Raw genomic sequence first — 14,414 nt, 5'->3', positions numbered from 1 at the left:
AAAATTCGCTGGTCTCTGGGGAAGTGCCGGCTGATTGGAAAACAGCTAATGTGACGCCACTGTTTAAAAAAGGAGGTAGACAAAAGGCGGGTAACTACAGGCCGGTTAGCTTAACGCCTGTAGTTGGGAAATTGCTGGAATCCATCATTAAAGAAGAAATAGCAGGACACCTGGAAAAAATGGTTTGATCAAGCAGACACAGCATGGATTCATGAAGGGAAAGTCAGGTTTGACGAATTTACTGGATTTTTATGAAGATGTAACGAGTGCGGTTGAGAGAGGGGAACCGGTGGATGTGGTGTTCTTGGATTTCCAGAAGGCGTTCGATAAGGTGCCTCACAAAAGGTTGCTGCAGAAGATTAGGGTACACGGAGTTGGGGGTAAAATGTTAGCGTGGATTGAGGATTGGCTATCTAACAGGAAGCAGAGTTGGAATAAATGGGTGCTTTTCTGGTTGGCAGTTGGTGACTAGTGGCGTGCCGCAGGGATCGGTGCTGGGGCCTCAACTGTTTACCATATACATAGACGATCTGGAGGAGGGGACCGAGTGTAGGGTAACAAAGTTTGCGGATGATACAAAGATGAGTGGGAAAGCGAATTGCGTAGAGGATGCGGAAAGTCTACAGAGAGATTTGGATAGGCTAAGTGAGTGGGCGAGGATCCGGCAGATGGAGTATAACGTTGACAAGTGTGAGGTTATCCACTTTGGAAGGAATAATAGTAAAATGGACTATTATTTAAATGGTGAAAAATTACAACATGCTACTGTGCAGAGGGACCTTGGGGTCCTTGTGCATGAATCGCAAAAACTCAGTTTGCAGGTGCAGCAGGTGATCAAGAAGGCAAATGGAATGTTGGCCTTTATCGCGAAGGGGGTGGAGTATAAAAGCAGGGAGGTCTTGCTGCAATTGTACAAGGTACTGGTGAGGCCGTAACTAGAGTACTGTGTGCAATTTTGGTCCCCTTATTTGCAGAAGGATGTATTGGCCTTGGAAGGAGTACAGAGAAGGTTCACCAGGTTGATACCAGAGATGAGGGGATTAGCTTATGAGGAGAGATTGAGTAGATTGGGCCTGTACTCGTCGGAGTTTAGAAGGCCGAGGGGATATCTTATAGAGACTTATAAGATAATGAAGGGGCTCGACAGGGTAGAGGCAGAGAGATTCTTTCCACTTAGAAAGGAAACAAGAACTAGAGGACGCAGCCTCAAAATAAGGGGGAGTCAGTTTAGGACAGAGTTGAGGAGGAATTTCTTCTCTGAGGGTAGTGAATCTCTGGAATTCTCTGCCCATTGAAGCAGTGGAGGCTACCTCGTTAAATATGTTTAAGTCACAGGTAGATAGATTTCTGATCAATAAGGGAATTAAGGGTTATGGGGAGCGGGCGGGTAAGTGGAACTAAACCACTATCAGATCAGCCACGATCTTACTGAATGGCGGGGCAGGCTCGAGGGGCTAGATGGCCTACTCCTGCTCCTATTTCTTATGTTCTTATGTAGGTACTGATGTAGTTTGCTGTTGCCATCTGCAGGTTCTGGCTGATCAGGAGACTCAGTCAGATCTTAACGCCTGCCATAGATATATTGGAAGGATTTGTAGATTGATAATCTAATTTAAAAGCAAAATACTGCGGATGCTGGAAATCTGAAATATCACCCCACGAAGCCTGCTCACAGTAAACTTCCATGAGCAACAAAATAAACAAAACTTGAACGATGATCTGCTAACAAGATAATCGTAGATGACAAAGGTCCTCTAGCCTGGTTCATGTCACCCATGCAGAATGACATACAAACATATGTATTTACCTAAGGGATATGTCATTCAGCTGTCAAGCTGCTCTTCCATTTGAAAACATCGCCCAAATTATACCAGTGACTACAACTCAAAAGTACTTAATTGGTTGTGAAGCACTTTGGGACATTGTGAAAGGTGCTATATAAATGTAGGTTCTGTCTTTCATTCATCATACCTGCATGCAATAGGTAGAGTGACTCTAACAGAAATGAAATTAGGGACTCAATACTGATTCTATAAGGATAATTAATCACAAAGCAACCAACTGATGTTAGGAACATGGCTACAAATAAAGCACATTTACATTTACAAAACAATTCAACTCTGTAGCTAATACGACCTTCTCTGGCACCAATCCATAATATACCGTAAATGGTATTTGCCCTTTTACACTAAAACACTACCCACAGAATTTGTCAATCAGACATTTATTAACAGCTCAGAAAAAAATATAGAGTGAATTGTTGATTTAACCTTTTCAGAGATAATGATGTATGGTACCAAAATTCAGTATGACCTTAACTCAAGAACTGGATTGTTGTCTCTTCACCAGATACAAATTGTGTGATATGCTGTGAATTTACAGCCTTTTGCCACAAGTTCCATCTGATGTTACATTATATTTGCACTAAAAAAAATGTGTAAATAGTTTTTTTTAAATTCTAGTTATGGTGCGAGCAAAACAGGCAAATTAAGTGAAAAAAAATAAATTTTACCTAAGAATCTTTAACAGCAAAAATGTATGACAGCAATATTCTGGGCAAAATCATTTCAGGAGCATCTAAGTCCTAAGATTGGGTTTCTGTAGTAAAAGCCCTTTATGCTGTTTCATTCTTTTCATAATGAAGATAGAGGCAAGCCTGCCTGCTGATAACCAGATCCAGATTCAAATATATTTCTAGCTGCAATGGTGCAGTGTGTTGGAACATCATTTCAGCACATCAGAGTTCCTGATTTCAGGACTGGAGAGACACTGGAAGGAGGCCAGATGCTTACCCGCTGGACAAGGAGAAATTGGGAGAGGAGTTGTTTCTAGGTGACTCATGTATAGACTGGAAGCAATCTCCCCACTGCTCTGAAAGAGACCCGAAAGCACGTAGTTCACTCCCCTATCTTTGGTAGTTGATGGATTTCCCTAGGGGTGCAAAAATATAGGGATTTTATTCATAAATCAAAAAGTTCAGTCTTAAGTTCAAAAAATTCTGACATTTCTATTTACAAAATGTGATGATTTTTGTTTTCTCAGGAACAAAGGCGTAACCGTTTAGCAAGGGAACCACATTCTGCTCTGTCTCGAGATAAGGTGAGATTTGAGGGAACTTTGAAGTCAATAGCCTATTGTATTGTTGCATAATGTCTTGCACCATGGGGTAATAGAACAAAGGTTTAAACTCTCTACTCTGCATGGCAGATTCCTCAGTTTTGATGGGTAGCAAAAAACAGAAGGCAATTCAGTCAATTGGGACCAACATAAAGTTAGCATCAACAGAGACCCGACGTGAATGTTGGGAGAAAATTATGCAGGCAGTGAAGGGAGTTGTTTCTTTTGGTGGGTTTTTATTGCAAAGGTCATGATTTTTTTTTAAAAGGGTCCTTGTTTGGCTGAAAATATTAAATTATTTGCCAACTATAACTAGTGTGTTTGATATTGGAGCATTTCTCAAGTAAGTTAGCTTGATGTTTATCCACAGTAAGGGGATGATCTTGAAAGATTATCAATGATCTTTTATGAAACAGATATAAAAGTTTATTTACAGCTATACCGTTCCTATTTTTTAAAATGTTGTTTTACTTATTCACTCTCATCATTTTCCTTTTCTCGCTTTTCTTTACTTGCTGCAGCCTTCTAAAGCTCCCAGTGCTCCTTCCCAGGAGACCTCTGCTCTTGCTTCTGCTGAGTTTGAGGGAAAGGTTGGTCATCTCTCAGCAACATGCTTTATTATGGCTTCATGTTTTATTATAAACTAATAGCGCCTGCAATTTGTCCGTCATGCCCTGAAAGTTCTTTCCTCCTTTCAAATACTTATGTACTTTCATGTGTTAACACTTCTGTGAAAAGAGCTCCCTAGTCAGTGACGTTGTACAAATGTATAATGTAGCAAACAATATGGGAAAAAGTAAAGCTTGAGTATTATTCCAGATTAAATATGGAAGTTGAAGGGAGTATAAATTTAATCACTTAGGATACTGATGTAAGGAAATTCTGATTCATAGGCAGATAATCAACATTGATAATGGGTAGGATAGCAAAGGCAAATCATTTAAGAAATATTTGACATCTGTGATGAATAGATAACAGGATGAATGGCCACCTTCACCTATATCTCTCGTGCTTTTGCATGATAAAAGTAAACTTTAATGTATGGATTGATGTAGGCAGCAGCAGCTCAGGCAAACTTAGTTTATGCAAACCTATTACAAAGGTCTATGGATGATTTAAAAACCATGATTAAGTTTTAGATTCACTAGACCTTCGCTTTTCCTAATATACTACTTGGCTAATATCTCTGGAATTCTTATCGTTATAACCACAGCAAATGTTAATTGCCAAACAAACCAAATTCCAGAGGGAAACTTGGCTTATGTGCCATACTGTTTTTTTGTATTCTGAAAACAAGGAGGAAATTTACTAACCTCAACAGAAGTCCAATAACGCTTCTGAGATTTAAAATTGAAAGTAAAAGGTTTTTTATCAAGAAGAAAATAAAATGTAAGCACACAAGATTACAGTTACATAGTTAAAATTAGTCTTATAAAGCATCCCCCCCCACCCACACCATTTTGTCAGACCCACAAGTGAACACCTCTCAGGCTACACCCCCTTATAGATGTTTGACTATAAAAATTCAGTAATAGTACCCAAGGCAAAAACTGGCTGTCACTTTAATAAAGTATACCCCACAACCTTTCAAATTTCGTTCCACTCTGCTGTGTAATTCCAAGAAACCTTTCAGACACAAAACTACTTTTTGAAGCCCAAGACTCTTCTAGTCTGGCTGGATGGTTGATTCAAATTGCATATCTTCTTGCAGCCCAGAATTGTTTCACCAGGTCTTCCTTACACAGCCAACAACAAATCCTCTCAACACCTCTTCTTAAATATCTTTTTCACTTTCATAGAATCATAGAATCCTACAGTGCAGAAGGAGGCCATTGGGCCCAACGAATCTGCACCGACCACAATCCCACCAGGCCCTATTCCTATAACCCCATGCAATTACCTTCACTTAGTCCCCTGACACTAAGTGACAATTTAGCGTGGCCAATCCACCTAACCCGCATCTCTTTGGACTGTGGGAGGAAACAAGGAGCACCAAGAGGAAACCCACGCAAACAATGTGCAAACTCCACACAATGACCCAAGCTGGGAATCGAACCCGGGTCCCTGGTGCTGTGAGGCAGCAGTGCTAACCACTGTGCCATCATGCCGCCCTTTCATCTATGATTCCATTGTCCTCAGCATTTCTTTGAACTCAATTTTTCCAAAATATAAAGATCTTTCTTGTTTTCCCATGGCTTCCACTTTTGGGATCAAATAAAATTTACAAATCTTCCCTTGTTTACTTTGCAAGTTGTTAAAGCCTTTTATTTCCCTTTGAAATTTATCAGCTAATGTAAATTTCTAAATGTAGCCTATTTGGTTATAAACCACTTGCTGGAAAGTCTCATTACAAGTGGATGCATTTAACACCTTTACTCCTTTCCCCTCAAATCTTCCAGACAAATAGCCTCCATTAACCATTTCTCAGCATAATTAAGTAATTTATTCACACACGCTGTCTGCAGAATGATACAACATTCCTTTAAATATATAAAAACCATCAATTTTCATTATGTAGAATAATGTGATGTCTTGTCAAATTTACTGTCAGCATTCATTAAAACAAAGCATTTCTGTTACCAGTCAAATTTGATAGGTTTTCCTTTAATAGTCAAACTATTAAAGGAAAGCCTAAACAGGGGGGTTTGGGAAGAGGAGGTTGTGGTGTTGCTGTTTGGTGGCACACTGTTATGTGATAGCTCCTTTTTGCAATTAATTTCATAATCTACAGAAATGATGAGCAAAGTCACAGCATTACACTTCTGTGATAATCATGAAATCCATTGGAAAATACATTTTAAAATGGAGTTTGTTATAAAATATAGTACATACCAATGTAAAAGCGGACCATGAACTTTGATTTGGCACAGAGTCTAGGTTTATGATGCATGGCAAACAACACTGACATCTTGGATACGTTTGGTTTGGATGGTCCACCTCTCATTGCATGCACGTGTATCTGCAATTGTACAGTGTAAACTGCTGGTAAACTTTCACAAGTACTCAACAATTGTTTAAAGGATTGAAGTTAAAGAGCCTGAATACATTGAGTAGCTTTATGAATAGCTGAATAGCTTTATCATTGCTGCTGTTACATCTCCTGCGCTACCCAGGTTTCCGGTAAAGAGGTTCAGGTACAGAATGGGAATCCAGATGGAGCAACAACGGGAAATTGGAGAGGAATGTTAAAAGCATCTGCATTAAGGCCTGATGAAGGACCATCTGAAGAAAAACCTAAGCCCCCTGTTGCTCCTGGCAGTCCTCATTGGGGACCATCTGTAAATTTCCTGGATGTGGTAGGTTGTAATCCTGATTCCAGTCATTCACTGTTATACGATAGTTATGATATGTGAAGATTTGGCACTCTGCTGGATTCTTAGACTTGGAATTCTTCTTGCACCTAGAGATGCATAAGGCAGACAAAGCAGGTGCTTACATCAGTAACTTGTTTTTTCCTGGAACGGGTAGATAGCCTAAAGCTAGAGACTGTAGCTTGAAGGGTGCGGATCTGCATCAGACATGGCTGACCAGGAGTCACTCCTGATCGTTTCGCCTGTCATAGGCATGCTGGCAAGATTTACAGGTAGGTATCAAACTGTTTAGCCTTGGTATGGCCATCAAATCCTGCAGTGGGATTCTGGCTCAGATGCCGGAATACTATCCACAGTACCTCTTTCTGATAGGCTTACCACACCTATTAGAATCATAGAATCCTACTGTGCAGAAGGAGGCCGTTCAGCCCATCAAGTCTGCACTGACCACAATTCCACCCAGGCCCCACCCCATAACCCTATGCATTTATCCTAGCTAGTCTCTCTGATACTAAGGGGCAATTTAGCTTGGCCAATCCACCTAACCCGCACATCTTTGGACTTTAATATCTAAAGCACCAACATTTCTGTTAAACTCTTTCAGTCTTGTCTGCCTTCATCCATAACCTCTTGACCAGATCTCTGAATCAGCTATTCAGTCATTGCGTCATAGAGGTTTACAGCATGGAAACAGGCCCAACTTGTCCATGCCACACTTTTCTTTTAAACCCTTAAGCTAGTCCCAATTGCCCGCATTTGGCCCATATCCCTCTATACCCATCATACCCATGTAACTATCTAAATGCTTTTAAAAAGACAAAATTGTACCCGCCTCTACTACTGCCTCTGGCAGCTTGTTCCAGATACTCACCACTGTGTGTGTGAAAAAATTGCCCCTCTGGACACTTTTGTATCTCTCCCCTCTTACCTCAAACCTATGCCCTCTAGTTTTAGACTGCCCTACCTTTGGGAAAAGATATTGACTTTCTAGCTGATCTGTGCCCTTCATTATTTTATAGACCTCTATAAGATCACCCCTCAGCCTCCTACGCCCCAGAGAAAAAAGAACCAGTCTATCAAGCCTCTCCTTATAACTAACTCAATCCATCAAGTCCCGGTAGCATCCTAGTAAATCTTTTCTGCACTCTTTCTAGTTTAATAATATCCTTTCTATAATAGGGTGACCAGAATTGCACACAGTATTCCAAGTGTGGCCTTACCAATGTCTTATACAACGTCAACAAGACGTTCCAACTCCTGTATTCAATGTTCTGACCGATGAAACCAAGCATGCCGAATGCCTTCTTCACTGCTCTGTCCACCTGTGACTCCACTTTCAAGGAGCTATGAACATGTACCCCTAGATCTCTTTGTTCTGTAACTCTCCCCAACGTCCTACCATTAACTGAGTAAGTCTTGCCCTGGTTCAATCTACCAAAATGCATCACCTCACATTTGTCTAAATTAAACTCCATCTGCCATTCGTCAGCCCACTGGCCCAATTGATCAAGATCCCGTTGCAATTGGAGATAACTTTCTTCACTGTTCACTATGCCACTGATCTTAGTGTCATCTGCAAACTTACTAACCGTGCCTCCTATATTCTCATCCAAATCATTAATTGGTATGTCCATCATATTGGCTGGAGTTCTCCGACACTACCTGTGGCTGAGATTCTCCGGTCCCTCTGCAGTGATCAGAGATTTGGCTGAGTGCAAAATTCTCCATTCTTGCCGACAGCGGTAGCGCTGGTAGCAGGTTATGCGAGACTGGAGAATTCCGACCATTATGTATTGAAAGGAGAAGATGAATTCTGAAGACTGATTTTGGCAGAAGTATATTTCTTCTTCCGAAACAACATTGATGAGAGGCTTTAAAAGGTTATCTGTGGAAATCAATAGGGGACATTCACAGGAAAGATCAAAAGTGACAATATTATTCTGGCATTTTACTGGGAAACAAAACAAAAATATTTCACTTCTGACTTTTTTGTTTCCTCGTGCCAGCATTTTGTAAATTTAAAAAACAATTTTGTTCCAGAATCCTGCAGTGACATAACACCAAACAATGGAAGCAAATAGTTTCATTTTCTTTAATGTGCATCATGCTTTTTAAAGCACAGTAATTAAGATGGATATCATCTTCACAGCGTGTTCCTGTCTCACGTAAACTTTCCGCGCGGGAACAGCGAGATTGTGAAGTCATCGAACGACTCATCAAGTCCTATTTTCTGATTGTGAGAAAGAATATTCAAGACAGGTATGTTTCTAATAAGTGCTCTACATTTCATGATTTACAGCACAAATTCTCTGCAACCTCTCATTAATGTAGTGAAATGTTTTCAATTGACGTTTTCTGTAAATTTCTTGCAGTATTTTATATTTGCAGCAATAGCTGACTTAATATAAATATTCACTGCTGAAGATTTTGATTCCTTGCTTTGGATATAGTTCTACAATTGATAATTACCCTCTGGTCCCTCTATTAGGTGGCCATTTTTCATAAAATATCAGCTGGCAAAACATGTCTAGCCTTTCATAAGGCTAGACATGTTTTGCCAGCTGATATTTTGGCCAGGGCATCATGATATAGCATTCAATACTATAAACCTTTAGCAGGGTTTTTCTGGATAATGATCAGGAATAGGAATCCAGGGATGCTGAGACAAATAATAATGCCCTTCTAATCAAAATATAAAGAGGTGACTCAATAAGGACCTGTGCTAACCACTGTGCTACCATACCGTCCCATGAGCAGCAGTTTAAAGAGAAATTAGCTTTTAGCTTGTCATTCCTTGTACAATACTATTTTAATTTCCAGTAAGGTGACTTCTCAATCAAAACTCAAATAGTTGTATGGAAATAAACATTTTGGAAGTTGCTTTGTTTTTAAAATTTTAAACACTATTGATTTGTGATGTCCAAATATATAGTCTCAATTTTCTAGATAAGCATTTCCCAACTGAGTTAATACAAGTTGAAGTGCCTGTTTAGTTGTGTATACATTTCCATGTAATTTGTCAACAAGAATAACACTATTAATGGAAGTATCTTGGCTAAGTTCTTCTGTTATTCTCAGTGTGCCAAAGGCTGTGATGAATTTCCTAGTCAATTATGTGAAGGACAATCTCCAAAGTGAATTGGTTGGTCAACTCTACAAGTCAATGTTGCTGGAAGACCTTCTTACTGAATCCGAGGACATGGCCCAGCGCAGAAAGGAGGCTGCAGACATGCTAAAGGTACTGTTTGTGATATTTATAACAGTTTTTAAATTACACAAAATTGAATCTTTCATAACCAAAGTTCATAGAATGGTTCTCCTCCTCTGTGAACTGTGTATTGTCCTTAGCAAGAACAGGCAGTCTGTAAGCTTCTGTGGAAGTTGTTTTTTTTTGGCCATGAAGACTATGGTACCTTTCCATGCAGGCATGGCTGACACTTAGTTTGGGTTCCGGCAGGGCCGCTCAGGTCTTAACTTCATTACAACCTTGGTCCAAATATGGACGGAGGAGCTGAACCTAAGAAGTGAGGTGAGAATGACTGCCCTTGACATCAAGGTGGCATTAAAGAGCCCTAGCAAAACTAGTCAATGGGAATTGTCTGGGGGGAGGGGGCTCTCCACTGTTTGAGTTCATACCTGGCACAAAGGAAGATGATTGTGATTATTGGAGGTCAGAAGTGGGGATGTTCTCTGATTGCATAATGTTCAGCATTGTTTGCGACTTCTCAGATACTGAAGCAGTCCATGTCCAAGTGCAGCAAGACCTGGACAGCATCCAAGCTTGGGCTGATAAGTGGCAAGTAACATTTGTGCCATTCAGGCGCCAGGCAATGACCATCTCCAACAAGAGATAATCTAACCATCTCCCATGGCGTTCAATGGCACTGAATCCCCCAATATCAACATCCTGGGGGGGTTACCATTGACCAGAAATGGTACTGGAGCAACCATATAAATACTGTAACTACAAGGGCAGGTCAGAAGCTGGGAGGTCAGCAAGAGAGTAACTTCACCACCTGACTCCCCAAAGCATGTCCACGAGGCACAAGTCAGGAGTGTTGACAGAATATTCTCAATTTGTCTGGATGAGTGCAGCTCCAACAACACTCAAAAAGCTTGATACCACCCAGGAAAAGCAACCTGCTTGATTGGTAGCCCATGCACCACCCTCAACATTAACTCCCTGCACCTCTAACACACAGTGACAGCAGTAAGTGCCATCTATAAGATGTTTTGCAAACCCACAACCTCTACCATCTAGAAGGACAAGGGCAGCAGATTCATGGAAACGCCACCATCTACTAATTCCCCTCCAAGTTGCACACCATCCTGATTTAGAACTATAGCACTCTTCCTTCATCGCTACTGGATCAAAATCCTGAAACTCCCTCCCTAGCAGCACTGGGAATTTCACAGTAACTTCATTGCAGTGTTAATGTAAGCCTTACTTGTGATCAATAAATAAACTTGTGGCTGTTCCTACAGCATATGGGACTGCAGTGGTTCAAAAAGGCAGCTCACCATCAACTTCTTGAGGACAATTAGGGATGGTCAGTAAATGCAGGCCGAGCTAGCGATGCCCAGATCCGTGAGCAATTAAAAAAAGAACACATGCCTGGTCCTCTATTCCTTCTGTTTAGATATTCTTAAGCTACAGGGTGACCACATCTAAAATGTGCTCTCCAGGAAACGCTCATGCCCATGGATTACCTGCAGTGATGCCAGCTGCTGCTGAAGCTCAAAGAGACCAGGGGCACGAGCTATTTAAGCTGCTGATGTGGCGGTCCAAGACGCGAGAAGCATCCTGGAGTTGCGACATGGAACAAGATGTGCCCTGAATAGATCTGAGCTGCCCCACTGTTCCTCCATTTATTAGATGAATGCAAGTTATCAGAAGTGATCAAAGTACTATTCTTACTGCTTTATTTACTAATCAACCACCTGTGTTCATCAGGTACAGTTGGGCTGCTCAGGTTTCAAATTATAGTCTTCAATCCATTTCGTAATCTTCAAGCTGTTGATCCGAGATAGACACTTTTACAACTGGCAGGTAATTTAGATTAAACCCTTAACTCTGCGGAAAGGGATACAAAGGTGCAATATTTACCAGTCAACCTGAGGCCTTCCTGTGATGTCACAGTTTTTAAAATTTGTGTGCATACCTGGTCCACTCCTGCTGACAATTTTCTCTCCAGGCAGTATAGGTAACATAGTAGTTCTTATAATTATATTTTATTGGTAAACTCTTGTGTCTAACAAAAAGAAGACATGTAGAACAGTTAAAACAAAAATTGTCAACCCAAGTATGTGCAGAAACTGACCCTAAATGTTTCCTCTTCCCAAACAGGCCTTGCAACGAGCCAGCCAGGTTATTGCAGAAATACGGGAAACACATCTGTGGTGAACCTGTTGGCCACATATCCTAGTGTTCCCTTGATGGATACATCTATTACTTGAATGCTGCTGAATTGAAAAGTGCACTGTTTATTTGCTTACTGTGTAAAAAAAAAATGTATTTATGAACTTTCAGCTGTGGTGCTGTAAAGGAAACTACAGAAACCCAATGCCATAAAGCTCAAGCCCTTAATGTAGTATTTCCTACTGAAATTGTGTAATATTTGCTTCATAGTCCTGTGGTGGTAGAAAACACAATGTAAGCTTAAATTGGAAAATAGAAATCTTTGGAATCTCAAAATCCACTGATCGTGCCTCCATTCCAGCTTTTTGATCTCTCTGCAATGTCTGCTCACTAGGTAGGCAATTAAGTTTGTACAGTCCATAAGTGCTTAAAGAAATTTGCATTGGTCATTTTTGCTTAATCATCATTTGAAGTCATCACTTAACCTACAAAATGGTCCCCAATAGATGCATGAATAATACTTAAAATCTTATTTGTAGGTGTCCATATTGTCAAGAGCACATGACCAAATGTCAACATTTAAAGATTTCTTCCTGGTCTACATAAGTTACAAACCTGCCAATTTAGTAAATGCTAATACCTTTCTGTCATGTTGTTCATGGAGCAGGCCAAATTATAGCAGAAATGGATGATCAGGAATGAATGTGAACTGTGAGCTGAGGCTGTGAACAGCAGGCGAATTGCCTGACTAAACAGGAGATGTAGGGAGCCAGTTGCCTGACTGGCTGATTTTGGGAGGATCAGGGAGTAAGTGACAACAGGTAAATTAGAGTTTGTCTCAATTTTATTGCATCTCTGCTGGGCTGGGTGAGGTTATTGAAGCAGAGAATTGCTCTAGCAGTTATGTCTTGGAGAATGTTTTTTTTAAATTAGCAGTAGAAGAATGCAGACATGATGTAAGATTTTAATGAGTATAAATACATGTAAAAAGAACGTGCTGTTCTAGGGATCAATGAGCATATTACAGAAGTACAAGAATCAACTGTACCCTACTCCCTAAATCAAACCAGAAATAACTGCTGATGTATCGGTTTGTTTTGTAGTTGTTTTACCAGACTTGAGCTGCCATTTTTAAATGATGCAATGCACTTGTTGGTCATAAAGATCTTATTGCATTAGATCATCAAGTAACCCATCTATGAAATCACTTCGTAGAGTACATGTGTGTAACACAAATGTTAGTTTGCTATTTGATGTTTTGTAATTTCACTTACTATTTTTGGAAAAAATATTTTGGTAAAATTTCTTCCATTCTTGCTTCATCTTTCAAAAAAATTGGGAAATACAAATTTAAAACAAATATCAAGAGTAATAAAATCAACCAATGACTCCAAGTTCCAGCAAAGTTGGGAGAGTTTTCAGTTCCTAATAGCTATCTGGTTAGCAAACTCACATGTACTGTGTGCTGGAATTGAGCACTTGCAGTCCCATTTATTTTTTTGAGAACATCTGTTGGCTGATCTGGTCTCTAATGTAGGTAATCACTCTCAAACAAGCCAAATGGATTGGTGAAGTATAATAGACACTACAGGAAAAGGGAGATCTGAAAAATAAATCAGAGATAAAGAAGAAATGTGTGAATGAAGCATTCGAGCAGAAGGACAGCTTCATGTATGTGGCCCAAATAAGTGTTCTTTATATAAATGCACAGAGTAAAAGGAACAAACAATTCCAGGCACAAATTCGATTTGACAGATATGACATGCTAGTCATTACTGAGATATGGCTGCAAAATGAAAACTAAATATAACAAGTTATAAGGATTGTAGATATAAAGGAGTGGGCTTAATCATTAAGAATACAATTATAACAAAGGATATAATGAGAGGTAAGCAGGCAGTGGAGAATTCATGGGTAGAATTATGAAATTGAAAATACTTTAAAGTTAAGAGTAGGCTTCCTGGTAGCAGCTGTGAGTTGATAGAATGTATAACTGCAGAGGTTAGACTCACATGTTGTAAAAGCAGAATGCAATACGGTTGGGTTATGCAGTCTTAGTCGTGTCAGAAACCTAATAGCTCATTGAGTGTGTTAAGGCTAGTTTCCTGCAACAATCTGTCTGGAATCAACAAAGGGCCGAGCCATATTAGATTCGGTAATGAGCCAGGTTTAATTAACTGCCAAGCAGTCTGTGAACATTTATCGAATAGCGATCATAATATGATCCGAGTTTCACATGGTGTTTAAAAGGGAGAAACAGGTAAGTTTCTAGAATTAGGTAAAGCTGACTTCAATGGGAAATGATAGAGACTGTCCAGAGTCAACTGGAAAATCTGTTAATGGGTAAAAAGACAGGACCAGTTGGAGGTGTTCAAAAAGTAATTTAATGTAACACAACTAATTTATATCTAAGTGGCAATGACACTATTTGCCAAAAAAAGTGAATGACTTAGAGGTAGCAGACATTTTTAAAAATCACACAAAAATGCAAAACAATCATAGATTCTGGCAAATGGGAAAGATACAAAGAACAGCAATGGGTGACAAAACCAGTAGAGCTACAAGCAGGAGGTATGAAAAGAAACTTGCAGCATTAGGATATCAAAATGACAACTGATTTACAACAT

At 39.9% G+C, this 14,414-nt stretch overlaps 1 protein-coding gene across 2 annotated transcripts in view; it reads left to right on the top strand.

Moving 5' to 3' along the window:
- The window catches only part of LOC144498656 (dynamin-1-like protein), a 44,624-nt gene extending 31,044 nt beyond the window's left edge, over positions 1-13,580 (top strand). Inside the window, exons 14-19 of one of the 2 annotated variants that reach the window (XM_078220101.1) lie at positions 3,043-3,099; positions 3,639-3,707; positions 6,231-6,413; positions 8,578-8,687; positions 9,507-9,666; positions 11,776-13,580. In XM_078220101.1, coding sequence (XP_078076227.1) covers positions 3,043-3,099; positions 3,639-3,707; positions 6,231-6,413; positions 8,578-8,687; positions 9,507-9,666; positions 11,776-11,832 — 636 coding nt within the window. In that variant the 3' untranslated portion in view covers positions 11,833-13,580. The remainder of the gene's footprint in view (positions 1-3,042; positions 3,100-3,638; positions 3,708-6,230; positions 6,414-8,577; positions 8,688-9,506; positions 9,667-11,775) is intronic. The other variant, XM_078220102.1, reaches the window with a different exon arrangement.
- The last annotated feature ends 834 nt before the right edge of the window (positions 13,581-14,414 follow it).

Source organism: Mustelus asterias, chromosome 9, assembly GCF_964213995.1.
Source record: "Mustelus asterias chromosome 9, sMusAst1.hap1.1, whole genome shotgun sequence".
Lineage (NCBI taxonomy): Eukaryota > Metazoa > Chordata > Chondrichthyes > Carcharhiniformes > Triakidae > Mustelus > Mustelus asterias.
Note: the sequence above shows the minus strand (reverse complement) of the source record. Positions and strands in the feature narration are given on the sequence as shown.